General features: G+C 46.3%; 1 protein-coding gene across 1 annotated transcript in view; it reads left to right on the top strand.

The window, feature by feature from the left end:
* Nucleotides 1–9490, top strand: part of NTAN1 (N-terminal asparagine amidase) — a 692227-nt gene extending 682737 nt beyond the window's left edge. Inside the window, exons 9-10 of the mRNA XM_040358464.1 lie at nucleotides 3937–4050; nucleotides 8701–9490. Coding sequence (XP_040214398.1) covers nucleotides 3937–4050; nucleotides 8701–8865 — 279 coding nt within the window. The 3' untranslated portion in view covers nucleotides 8866–9490. The remainder of the gene's footprint in view (nucleotides 1–3936; nucleotides 4051–8700) is intronic.
* The last annotated feature ends 2547 nt before the right edge of the window (nucleotides 9491–12037 follow it).

Genomic DNA, 12037 nt, shown 5'->3' with positions numbered 1-12037 from the left:
CTGTGGAATCATTCTAGTAGTTTACATAAGCACGTGGCACTTTGGATCGTTTAGCACTTTGTGTATATTTTGCACACTGCAGCCTCTTTTATGGAGCATTTGTCTCTGTAGGACCAGCGCCAGCTCTACTTTCTTTTTCTTCTCAACACTTTATTGCTCCACACAAAAAATGGGGTCCTTGTCCGGCTTGGGAATCAAAGTGATAAAGGAGCGCTGCATATCTGCCGGGACAGGGGTATCCTGGAGGAGGGTATTAAAAAGTTTGCACATGTGGGGGAGCAGGAGGGGCAGGAAAGCTTTGTAATATTCGTAGGGCAGGCCATCCGGGCCTGGGGACTTGCGGGAAGGCAGGGATTTAATGGTCTGCTCTATCTCTTCTTCAGTGATCAGCATATTTAGGAATGCTAGGTCAGAGGGTTGGAGTTGGGAAACGCCACTCTGTTCCAAATATTGCTCCATGCTAAGGGAGATATCTGGGGGAAGAGGGTCACTGGGAATGTCCAGGATTGTTGTAAAGGTTTGTGTAAAATTCTGCAAAGGTGTGGGCTATGTGTCTGGGGTGGGACTGTAGGCAGCCCGAGCTGTCCTTAATTTGGTGGGGCATCATCGCAAGGTGGGTATTGCGCAGTTTCTTACTAGTACTTGCCCATTCCCTACTACTGAGTAGGGAATGGGCCTTGTTGCCCTTGTCATAGTAGACTTGTTGCAGTCTGACCAGAGCTTTTTCTACACGGCCCCGGGCCAAGTCCCTCAGGGTCACTCGGAGGTTTGTGATTTTCTTAAGGAGGGCAATGGAGGGGGACAGTTGCAGTCTGCGTTCCAGAACCTCAAGTTCCCTTTCAGTCTCTGTTTGGTGGCCAGTGCGTCCTTTTTCAAGGCAGCAGATAATGCTATACATCTACCTCGAGGGACCGTCTTATGGGCCTCCCAGAGCGTAGAAGTGGAGATGTCAGTGGTGTTGTTCTCCGCAAAATAAAGTTGTAGGGTGGAGGTGAGTTCTGTGTTGGACGGTAGGTGCTGGAGGAGGAAGGTATTTAGTTTCCAGTTGTAGGGCCTATGGATAGGGGAACCCAGGTCTAGTGTAAGTAGGATGGGGGGGTGGTCCGACCACGATATCGGGAGTAACTGCACCTCACGTGTCACTCGGAGTGTAGAGTTTTTAGTGAAAAAATAGTCAATGCGGGAGTGAGCTCTATGGGGGGTTGAGTAAAAATGGTACTGCTGATCACCCAGGTGGAGGGCCCTCCAGGCATCAAAGAGAGCATATCGTCTAGAGATTTGGCCCTAAGGGCCCGAGCCGACAATGCCCGGGGGCCCACCACATGGCGATCTGCAGTCGCAGATTGGATCAAATTAAAGTCGCCCCCCACCACCAGAAGCCCATGCTCCAATCTAAATAGGCGGGCAAACATCCTAATCAGGAATCTATGTTGCTGGACATTCGGGGCGTACAGTGCACAAAAAGTCACCTCCCGTGTCTGCCGCAAACCTCTAAGAATAACAAAATGTCCATGAGGATCGCTATAGTAACTAGAGCACAGAGATCCATGTTTAATAAGAATTGCGACCCCAGCCCGCTTACGGGGACCCTAAGATGAGTAGATCTGTCTAGAATTGTCTGGAGGCGAATGCAAAGGACCCCTTGTTGTCAAAGTGCGTTTCCTGAACAAAAACTATGTCGGCGCCCGACTGTCTCCCTTAGTGCCAGATGCCTTTTCCTATCAGAATTTAGGCCATGTACGTTCAGGGATACGATCTTAGCCATAAGGTTAGGTAGGGGGAGGAGGGGAGTCTCTTACCTGAAGCGATGTGGAACCGACAAAGATCAGAGACCAAGGCCAAGGAGTGCCCCGGGAAGTATTCCAGGCAAATTCCACAAACTTCGTGGAGAGCCATCTGATGATTGAAGAGGAGGGGGGAGAAAGGAGGACTGAAAGAGAGAAGAGAAATTAGTACATACAAAAAAACAGTGAGCAATTATAACTAACATTTGTGCCAGACCTTGAAAGGCCGATAGGCCTAGGTCAATACGGTTTCCCAAGGACACGCCCGGCCACATTCCAGGAGGATGCGCCGGGTGGGTGCCAGGGAGCCCTGAGGTGGTCATCAAAAACTGAGAACACAAGACGTGGAGAACTGTAGTCACTGAACCAGGGGGGGTGGATGAGCAAAAGGCTCCTAGTCTCTCAGGTCTCAACAGAGACATGCCCATTAGGCAAACTAGAGATTAAGCTAAGGGCACGGTGAGGGGGACTAAATACTCAGAAATGTCCAGGGCAGTATAGTGAAAAAACTGGACTGTTCAAAAAATAAACATCACAAGGAGGGGGTATCCTAGAGTTCAGGTGCCTCTGTGGTGGGCTGCCTTGCGGGGAGCCTCCCTACTCCGGGGGCGGTTAGACGGAGGCACTTTCTGCCAAATTACTGGCGGAGCGGGCACCAGGTCCCATGCAGGAAGTTGGGGGACAGGAATCCCCAGGACATCACAAAAGGCGTTATGATCCTCCGGATTCCTCAGGATGGCCGACTTGCCCCGGTGCTTGGCTGTGAGGCTAAAGTGGAAACCCCACCTATAGAGTATATGTTCGTCTTGCAGGGCATGCAGCAAGGGTTGCAGGAGTCTGCGCTTTTGTAGGGTAATCCACGAGAGGTCTGGATACAGTTGCACTGGCACATCTTGGAGCATCACTTTCCGCGCCAAGTGAGCTTGAGCGCATAATCTCTTCCTTCAAGGGGTAGGAGCTAATCCTGCAGATAACGTCCCTTGGTTTGGAGATGGCATTTTTAGGACGCAAGGCCCGGTGGGCTCTGTCCATCTTGATGCGTGTATTGGGGGATTCTCCCAGGAGGCTATTGAACACCATCTGCAGCATGTCCTGAAGATCCTCTGGACCCTCAGATTCCGAGACCCCCCGCAGCCTGATATTATTTCTGCGCCCCCTGTTGTCAAAGTCCTCTACGTGGTGTTGCATGTCCCACAACAGGGAGCGGTGGTCTGCACCCTGAAGTTGAACCCTGTGCTAGCTTGGTTTCCTGGAGTTCTTCTTCCACCATTTCCACTCGATCCGTCAAGTGTTTCATACCTGATTGGAGCACCTGAATTTCTGACTGGCACGCCGACTTGACTTCCTCAATCAGTTGTCTAAAATCCTCTTTAGTAGGGATTGCCTGCAGATAAGAGTGCCATTGAGGGGAGACGGGATGGGCATAGGCTGGCATTGGCGGGTGCCCTGAGGAGGGAGGGTGGGGTGGCAGTGGCTGAGAATGTGGGGTGGTGTAGCCATGAGCCAGGTATGCTAGCTCCGTGGTAGAGTGCCTCGGGTCGCTCCATGATGAAGCCTGGGTGGGTGAGCAAGGCCTCTGGTCATCTGCTCCAGAGGGATGGGTTGCAGGGGAGCCCGCTTTCTGGGCCTAGGTGAGTGGAGCAGGCTGCGCTCCAGGAGAACATGAGGGCTGCAGCTGTGACAGTCTCTGTGCTTTAGGGGGGTGGTTCTGGTGCATAGGGGCTGAAGGCCTCATGGATCCCCACAGGCTCTTGCAGTACCTGGTCTGCAAAAAGTACAAAATATTGTGGTTTTTTTTCAAAATTGTCGCTTTTTTTTGTTCATAGCGCAAAAAAAAACTTGTTTAGGTACAGTGTTGCATGACCGCGCAATTGTCAGTTAAAGCGACACAGTGCCGTATAGCAAAAAAATGGCCTGGTCATTGAGCAGCCAGTTCTTCCAGGGCTGAAGAGCTTAAAGCTCTACCCTTCATAGGGATTATGCTGTTAGAATGGAGATTGCGGCAGAAAAATTTTGATTTCACTAGATAGTATAGTAGCCTTGGGAGACTCGGATAGACACATTTAGGAATGTTTATATTTTAGGTGTAATAAATATAGTTACAAGTCAATGTTTTTCCATTATAACAGTTGTTGCTAATATTTATTTTTAGATGGTAAATATATATGATGCAAAACAAGAACAGCTGAATATTGGGCCTTATTCTTGGACACCATTCCCAAATGTTGATTTTTGGCTGGAGCAGGAAGATGAGCAGATTTTACAGGTAAGGTCACAGGTTACAGGCAAAGCCAAGTAATATGATAAACCAGTCTCTTAAATTATACTACTACTTAGCAACTATGCTACACTAAAGCCTCGTACACATGATCGGATTTCCGTGGATTTTTGTCTAAAGGGAGTGAACTTGATCTGCATACAAACGGTAGAACGGCAGAACTTTTTCAGCCAACATACACAAAACGATGTGGTTTTTCAGCTCTTTAGCGCCACCCTTTGGGCAACTTCTGCTAATGTTGTCTGATGGTTAGCATTGGTTTAAAGCATGCGTGTTTGTACTTTGGATTTTAGTCCGACGGACTTATGTTCACACGATCGGATAATCAGACGGAACACATTTGTTGTCGGACAATTTGAGAGCATGGCTATCCAACATTCTATGTTGGAAATTCCGACAACAATTGTCCGATGGAGCACACAGACGGTCAGATTATCCGCCAAAACCCTTTCATCGCACAATTGTTGTCGGAATATCCGATCGTGTGTACGAGGCTTAATTTATACATATTTTTCCCTAGCCAGATTCAGCAAGCTTTATCACAATGCTTCCCTGTAGGATTACACTTTCCACTTGGTTCTGTTCTGTACAACCTGTTTAAGGAGAAAAAGGTTGTTCTTGAGAACCAGTAATTCAAATCTTCTGATCCTATATACAGTGTTAAGTTGGTCAATGAGGAGGGAATTTCAGGTATACTGTAGACACGTGCACACTGAAATATTTTGTTTCGGAATTTTGTTTTTGTTCAAAAAATACATTTATTTAGTTACTCCCTAAATTTGTTTTTATTTATTTTGTTTTGTTAAAAAGTACATTAGTCCGGAAATCCAAATTAATATTCATTGAAGGCTTATGGTGTTCGTTGAATGTTCTAAGAAGATTCGACATAGCAGCTAAACTGTGCGACGCTGCAATCGTACATTTCCAGTCGAATGCTCCGCCCACAAGCTATAGTAGAATTTTAATGTTGTATGACTAGTAATAATTATATTTATTAATTATTATTGCTAGTCTACCAACATTAGAATTCTTCTATGCCTATGGGCAGAGCATTTGACCATGAATGTCCGTTTGTGGCGATCGTATGTTTTTAGCTGCTTCGTGGAATCTTCATGTCTCTATCATGTTGAATCTTTTTCTCTCTCTCTCTGTCGAATAATCTTGGACTAATAGAGTTAGGTTAGGCCCATTCGACCGCAGGTTCAATAGACACAGATCGCTATTGTCACCGTCATGTCGAATCTTCTATCTATATCAAACTGTTGTCGCAACGAAACGAAAATAAAGCATTTTATGTCGGATCTGCACATTCGTTATTTGTTAAAACGAACGCGAAAATCCCTGAAATTCGGACAAAATGCATTTGGACGAAAATGAATGCACACTATACTGCTGGTTGTGCACCCTGTCAAGATATACGTTTTTAACGTATTATTTAGAAGCCTCTGAGATCTGTTGGCTGATTGCTGTTGCTAAGCAAAGGATATAAAAAAAATTGGTAGGAGATTCAGTACTCACCATTAATTATCACCAGGTTTTTTTTTCTCAGAGAAAAGGTGCAGGAACTCACCCGCCCCTCCAAGGCCACGCCCCCTCCCTGCCCGTAGAACCACCCATCACCACCCCCTAGAACCACGCCTTTAGAAGAAGCGAAGCCCAGTTTAGCAAAGAGACCGCCCAGCCCAGTCCAGGAAAGAGACCGCCCAGCCCAGTCCAGAAAAGAGACCGCCCTGCTTAGTCCAGCAAAGAGACCGCCCTGCTTAGTCCAGCAAAGAGACCGCCCAGCCCAGTCCAGCAAAGAGACCGCCCAGTCCAGCAAAGAGACCGCCCAGCCCAGTCCAGCAAAGAGACCGCCCAGCCCAGTCCAGCAAAGAGACTGCCCAGCCCAGTCCAGCAAAGAGACCGCCCAGTCCAGCAAAGAGACCGCCCAGCCCAGTCCAGCAAAGAGACCGCCCAGCCCAGTCCAGCAAAGAGACCACCCAGCCCAGCAAAGAGACAGCCCAGTCCAGCAAAGAGACAGCCCAGTCCAGCAAAGAGACAGCCCAGTCCAGCAAAGAGACAGCCCAGTCCAGCAAAGAGACAGCCCAGTCCAGCAAAGAGACAGCCCAGTCCAGCAAAGAGACAGCCCAGTCCAGCAAAGAGACAGCCCAGTCCAGCAAAGAGACCGCCCAGTCCAGCAAAGAGACCGCCCAGTCCAGCAAAGAGACCGCCCAGTCCAGCAAAGAGACCGCCCAGTCCAGCAAAGAGACCGCCCAGTCCAGCAAAGAGACCGCCCAGTCCAGCAAAGAGACCGCCCAGCCCAGTCCAGCAAAGAGACCGCCCAGCCCAGTCCAGCAAAGAGACCGCCCAGTCCAGCAAAGAGACCGCCCAGCCCAGCAAAGAGACCGCCCAGCCCAGCTAAGAGACCGCCCAGCCCAGCCCAGCAAAGAGACCGCCCTGCTTAGTCCAGCAAAGAGACCGCCCTGCTTAGTCCAGCAAAGAGACCGCCCTGCTTAGTCCAGCAAAGAGACCGCCCTGCTTAGTCCAGCAAAGAGACCGCCCTGCTTAGTCCAGCAAAGAGACCGCCCTGCTTAGTCCAGCAAAGAGACCGCCCTGCTTAGTCCAGCAAAGAGACCGCCCTGCTTAGTCCAGCAAAGAGACCGCCCTGCTTAGTCCAGCAAAGAGACCGCCCTGCTTAGTCCAGCAAAGAGACCGCTCTGCTTAGTCCAGCAAAGAGACCGCCCTGCTTAGTCCAGCAAAGAGACCGCCCTGCTTAGTCCAGCAAAGAGACCGCCCTGCTTAGTCCAGCAAAGAGACCGCCCTGCTTAGTCCAGCAAAGAGACCGCTCTGCTTAGTCCAGCAAAGAGACCGCCCTGCTTAGTCCAGCAAAGAGACCGCCCTGCTTAGTCCAGCAAAGAGACCGCCCTGCTTAGTCCAGCAAAGAGACCGCCCTGCTTAGTCCAGCAAAGAGACCGCCCTGCTTAGTCCAGCAAAGAGACCGCCCTGCTTAGTCCAGCAAAGAGACTGCCCTGCTTAGTCCAGCAAAGAGACTGCCCTGCTTAGTCCAGCAAAGAGACTGCCCTGCTTAGTCCAGCAAAGAGACCGCCCTGCTTAGTCCAGCAAAGAGACCGCCCTGCGTAGTCCAGCAAAGAGATCGCCCTGCTTAGTCCAGCAAAGAGATCGCCCTGCTTAGTCCAGCAAAAAGACCGCCCTGCTTAGTCCAGCAAAAAGACCACCCAGCCCAGCAAAGAGAATGCCCTGCTTAGTCCAGCAAAGAGACTGCCCTGCTTAGTCCAGCAAAGAGACTGCCCTGCTTAGTCCAGCAAAGAGACTGCCCTGCTTAGTCCAGCAAAGAGACTGCCCTGCTTAGTCCAGCAAAGAGACTGCCCTGCTTAGTCCAGCAAAGAGACTGCCCTGCTTAGTCCAGCAAAGAGACTGCCCTGCTTAGTCCAGCAAAGAGACTGCCCTGCTTAGTCCAGCAAAGAGACTGCCCTGCTTAGTCCAGCAAAGAGACTGCCCTGCTTAGTCCAGCAAAGAGACTGCCCTGCTTAGTACAGCAAAGAGACTGCCCTGCTTAGTACAGCAAAGAGACTGCCCTGCTTAGTACAGCAAAGAGACCGCCCTGCTTAGCAAAGAGACCACTTAGCTTAGTCCAGCGAAGAGACTGCCGAGGCCAGCCCAGTCCACAGACCACCCAGCCCAGTCCACAGACCACCCAGCCCAGTCCAAAGCACAACCCCATTAGCAGCATTTTGCTCACAGTCACAATAGTAACAGACCAGATTACATGACAAGAGGGAGGCTAGTGGGGAGTAGGACCGCCTGGCTAACCTCCTGATCCATGATCAGATAGCGTGACACATGGCGTCAAGCCGATCTCCTGGACAGCACTGAGAGGCGGGGTAGAGCCACGGAGTACACTCCGCCTTCCGCTCTCACATGCAGCTATTCAATCCCTTCGGGCAGTGGCAGTGCACAGCAGGTTACATACTGTTGGAGGAGGAGGAGCCGGGCTACACAGGATACGGGTGGAGTGCTCTGGCGGAGATTCCCCTGTGTTTGATTCCTCCGTGGGCAGCAGGGCAGGGCGCAGGCTATACAATAAGGAGGAGAGGAGGGAAATGAATGCTCTGGCAAAAGGTGGCGGAACTGCGTTCCGGTGCGTTGCGCCAGAAAAAAAGCCCCGATTATCACCATACTTGGGTGTGCAGTATACACGTGTGGTGTCCCAAAATTTGCCGACTCAGTAATAGGTGCAGTCTTGGTACCTAAATACTATAGAGATAGAAGAGTTACAAGAGAAAGATTCCCACTGTGAAGAGATACAGGTGGACCATGCTGCTTAATAAGGGATACATTTTATTAGAAAAATATATTAATACAAAAATGGGGGGGGGGGGGCGGCAAAGTACCCACCACCAACACCAAGATCATGTTAAAATTAGACAACGTTGTCTGTTTAAGAGCAGCTGCATCACTCAGACCATGCACACACACCAATAACAAGGCTAGGTAATATTTATGGCTAAGCAAAGACCATCTTGTGTTTAGATCCAGCCTCAGACTTCAGCCTGTAATGGGACAAAATATGTGATAAGTAATTTTACTTTTGTTTGCTGATTGAAGTTAATTTGTTACCCTTGCACTCATATTTTGCAGTGTTTCTCTACATCACCTGTGGCAGAGCCTCCACATTTTGTAAGCGATATAAGATCAGCACTTCTATTTCTAAAGGAACATCCTTACCCATGCATATCTTTATTCCCCGATAGAAAGCCTCGCTCCTATAAGAAAACAAATGATGGACAATGGCAGCAGTTATAAAACCCGGAAATCCTTGCATTGTGTGTATGTAAACGTTCCCTAGGTAAACCTTATGTCTTTGCTATATCTGTATGATGGTGTAATATTATTTAAAAGCTTGAAACCACAAAGAAGATGGCTTAATATTCAGGGCCCAGTCACACCAGGGAAATCTGTTGTGGTGCATTTAACACACTTTATGATGTACATTAACATGCATTGTGTAAAGGCAGCTCTGAATGATCCTGCAGCAAGTTTCGGTAGTCCAGCACACCACAATGCATTACCACACATTGCAGTAATTGATTCTGCAACATATGAATGCACATAATGTAACATGCATTACCACAGTGCAGTGATGCGAATGGCTCCTCCAGCACACACTGTGTGTTTTCTTTTGATATCAATGAAATTGCATTAAAACTCAAATTAAGGCATTTTTAACATGTAATGCAATGCACTTGTAATAAATCAGCATTATAAAACAAACAATATTTTGTACAATTATACAATATTAATAATAAGTAACTTTAGTCCCAAAAGGACTTTTATTTTTATTTTTTTCAATAATTAAAATATTTATTTCATACTGTATTTGTAAGGAAACAATGATGGTTTTGATGAATTAAAGTGATTTTAAGCTTCATCTCTTTTTAATAACAAACATGTTATACTTACCTCCACTGTGAAGTTGGTTTTGCGCAGAGCAGTCCAGATCCTCGTCTTCTCTGGTCCCTCTTTTTTTTTTAATACTTTTTATTGAGAATTATATTATACATACAACTTCAGCCACAGTTGCGTGCAACAGTCGCCGGTTACAGTAAAATTCCGGTGTGTAGCAGTAACATAAACACAGAAAAGTGGAAAACGGGGGGGGGGGACATAAACAACACTTGCCCAGACAGATATACACAATACAAACATCCCACTGAAGGAAGTGCATTGTGATTTAAGGCATGGTCTTCGTTTGTACTCCAACAATACTTACAATGTATTCCCATGAGAGATTAAGGTCTAGAGCGGAGATAAGCAATTAGCGGACCTCCAGAGCTTCCACCAAATGCAATAAGCACACTTCCCAAACATCTTGGCCAACCAGGCTGGGGTGAGGTATATTCTATGCAGGAATTTATAGTGGATCACACAATCCTTAGTAGAGAAAAGGCACAGAAATGCAGTCCCCCACATATCGTCCCAGTCATCTCTGTCAATCCCCGGGGCCACTGTCTCCCAGGCCAGTCTGCAGGTCTGCATCAGAACATTCATCTCCTGAAAAACTTATTTGTATAAACTCAAAAGTGGTTTAGACAAGGAGTCGCTGCGTGTCAGTAGTTCCAGGTCACTGGATTTGAGAACAAGAGATTCCTTGACAAATTGAGAGTAAAAGGCATGTCTCAGTTGAATATACCTAAAAAAATTTGAGTTGGGCAAGTCATAGCGTATTTTTAATTCCTTGAAATGGAAACAGTCCGTAATCTTGATAGAAACACTCTTGTTTCAGATGTTCCTAAAGTGGATCGAAAGGACCCTTCAGGCATCCGAATGTTTTTAGATTATAACATACAATACCGTAAATTTGAAAGAATCATACAAAAACATTGGCCCATTCTCAAACATGACAGGATTCTAGGTCCATTGCTACCAGATCGTCCGCAATTTGGGTATAAGAGAGCGCACTTAGGGAAAAACTGGCCCCAGGGGTCATAGACCCACCTGTCAATACTGAAAACAAGATTTTTTATTTTCTTACTGGCTTCCATGCATGTGGTAGATGTCCACCATGTAGGAAGGTTAAAAAGAATACTAAAAAACTTAAAGAATTTTCAGCAACAGCTACAGGTAAAAACTATAAAATTAAGGATCTCATTACTTGCGACACCACAGGGGTAGTTTATGCACTACAATGTGAATGCAGACTTCAGTACGTTAGAAGAACTTCCAGACCTTTACATGTGAGGATTGGTGAACATGTTACCAACATTAAAAAGGGCCTTGTTACTCACAATGTATCTAAGCATTTTAGACTCTTCCATGACCGTAACCCGACTGGGTTACAGTTCTGGGCGATCGAGAAAGTAGCGAATCATTGGCGAGGTGGCAATTTTATTAGACATCTCAGCCAACGACAATCTTTCTGGGTCTATGAATTAAAAGTGGGAGTACCATTGGGGTTAAACGTGGAGTTTGAACTTGATTGTTTTATTTCTGATCGCTAGTTTATATTTTATTATTTTCTATTTCTTGATTATGAGTTCTCTGTATTATTTTATATTTTCATTGTGATTGAATATTTTATATGCTATTGTAAACAGGACAGGTGGCTGTGCTGATGTCTCCTTTTTTTAATTTCATTTTTCATTCAGGTCCCCCTTTTTTTGCTTACCCATTGTAGAGGGAAGCTCCTCCTCCCCTGCTTGGGGTTGAAATTTGTGGACTCTGAGAATATATATTATTATTTTTTCTATGGACACCTACTGCACAATTGTCTTTGGTCATTGCATGATGTGCCCTTTAGTTGCTCTGATCATTTTATGACTACTATTGTATGTTCAGTTATTTAGGACACTGTTCCGTTTTAACCACTTCCTTACTGGGCACTTAAACCCCTTCCTGACCAGAGGACTTTTTGCGATTCGGCACTGCGTCGCTTTAACTGACAATTGCGCGGTCGTGCGACGTGGCTCCCAAACAAAATTAACGTCCTTTTTTCCCCACAAATAGAGCTTTCTTTTGGTGGTATTTGATCACCTCTGCGGTTTTTATTTTTTGCGCTATAAACAAAAATAGAGCGACAATTTTGAAAAAAAATAAAATATTTTTACTTTGTTGCTATAATAAATAGCTCAATTTTTTTTTTTACGTTTTTTTTTAATCCTCAGTCTAGGCCGATACGTATTCTACATATTTTTAGTAAAAAAAAAAAAAATCGCAATAAGCGACTGGTTTGCGCAAAAGTTATAGCGCCTACAAAATAAGGGACAGAATTATTATTATTATTTTTTTTTTTTTTTTACTAGAAATGGCGGCGATCTGTGATTTTTATTGGGACTGCGACGTTATGGCGGACACGTCGGACACTTTTGACACATTTTTGGCGCCATTCACATTTATACTGCAATCAGTGCTATAAATATGCACTAATTACTGTATAATTTTTTTTTTTACTAGAAATGGCGGCGATCTGCGATTTTTA

This window comes from Rana temporaria, chromosome 6 (assembly GCF_905171775.1).
Source record: "Rana temporaria chromosome 6, aRanTem1.1, whole genome shotgun sequence".
Lineage (NCBI taxonomy): Eukaryota > Metazoa > Chordata > Amphibia > Anura > Ranidae > Rana > Rana temporaria.
Note: the sequence above shows the minus strand (reverse complement) of the source record. Positions and strands in the feature narration are given on the sequence as shown.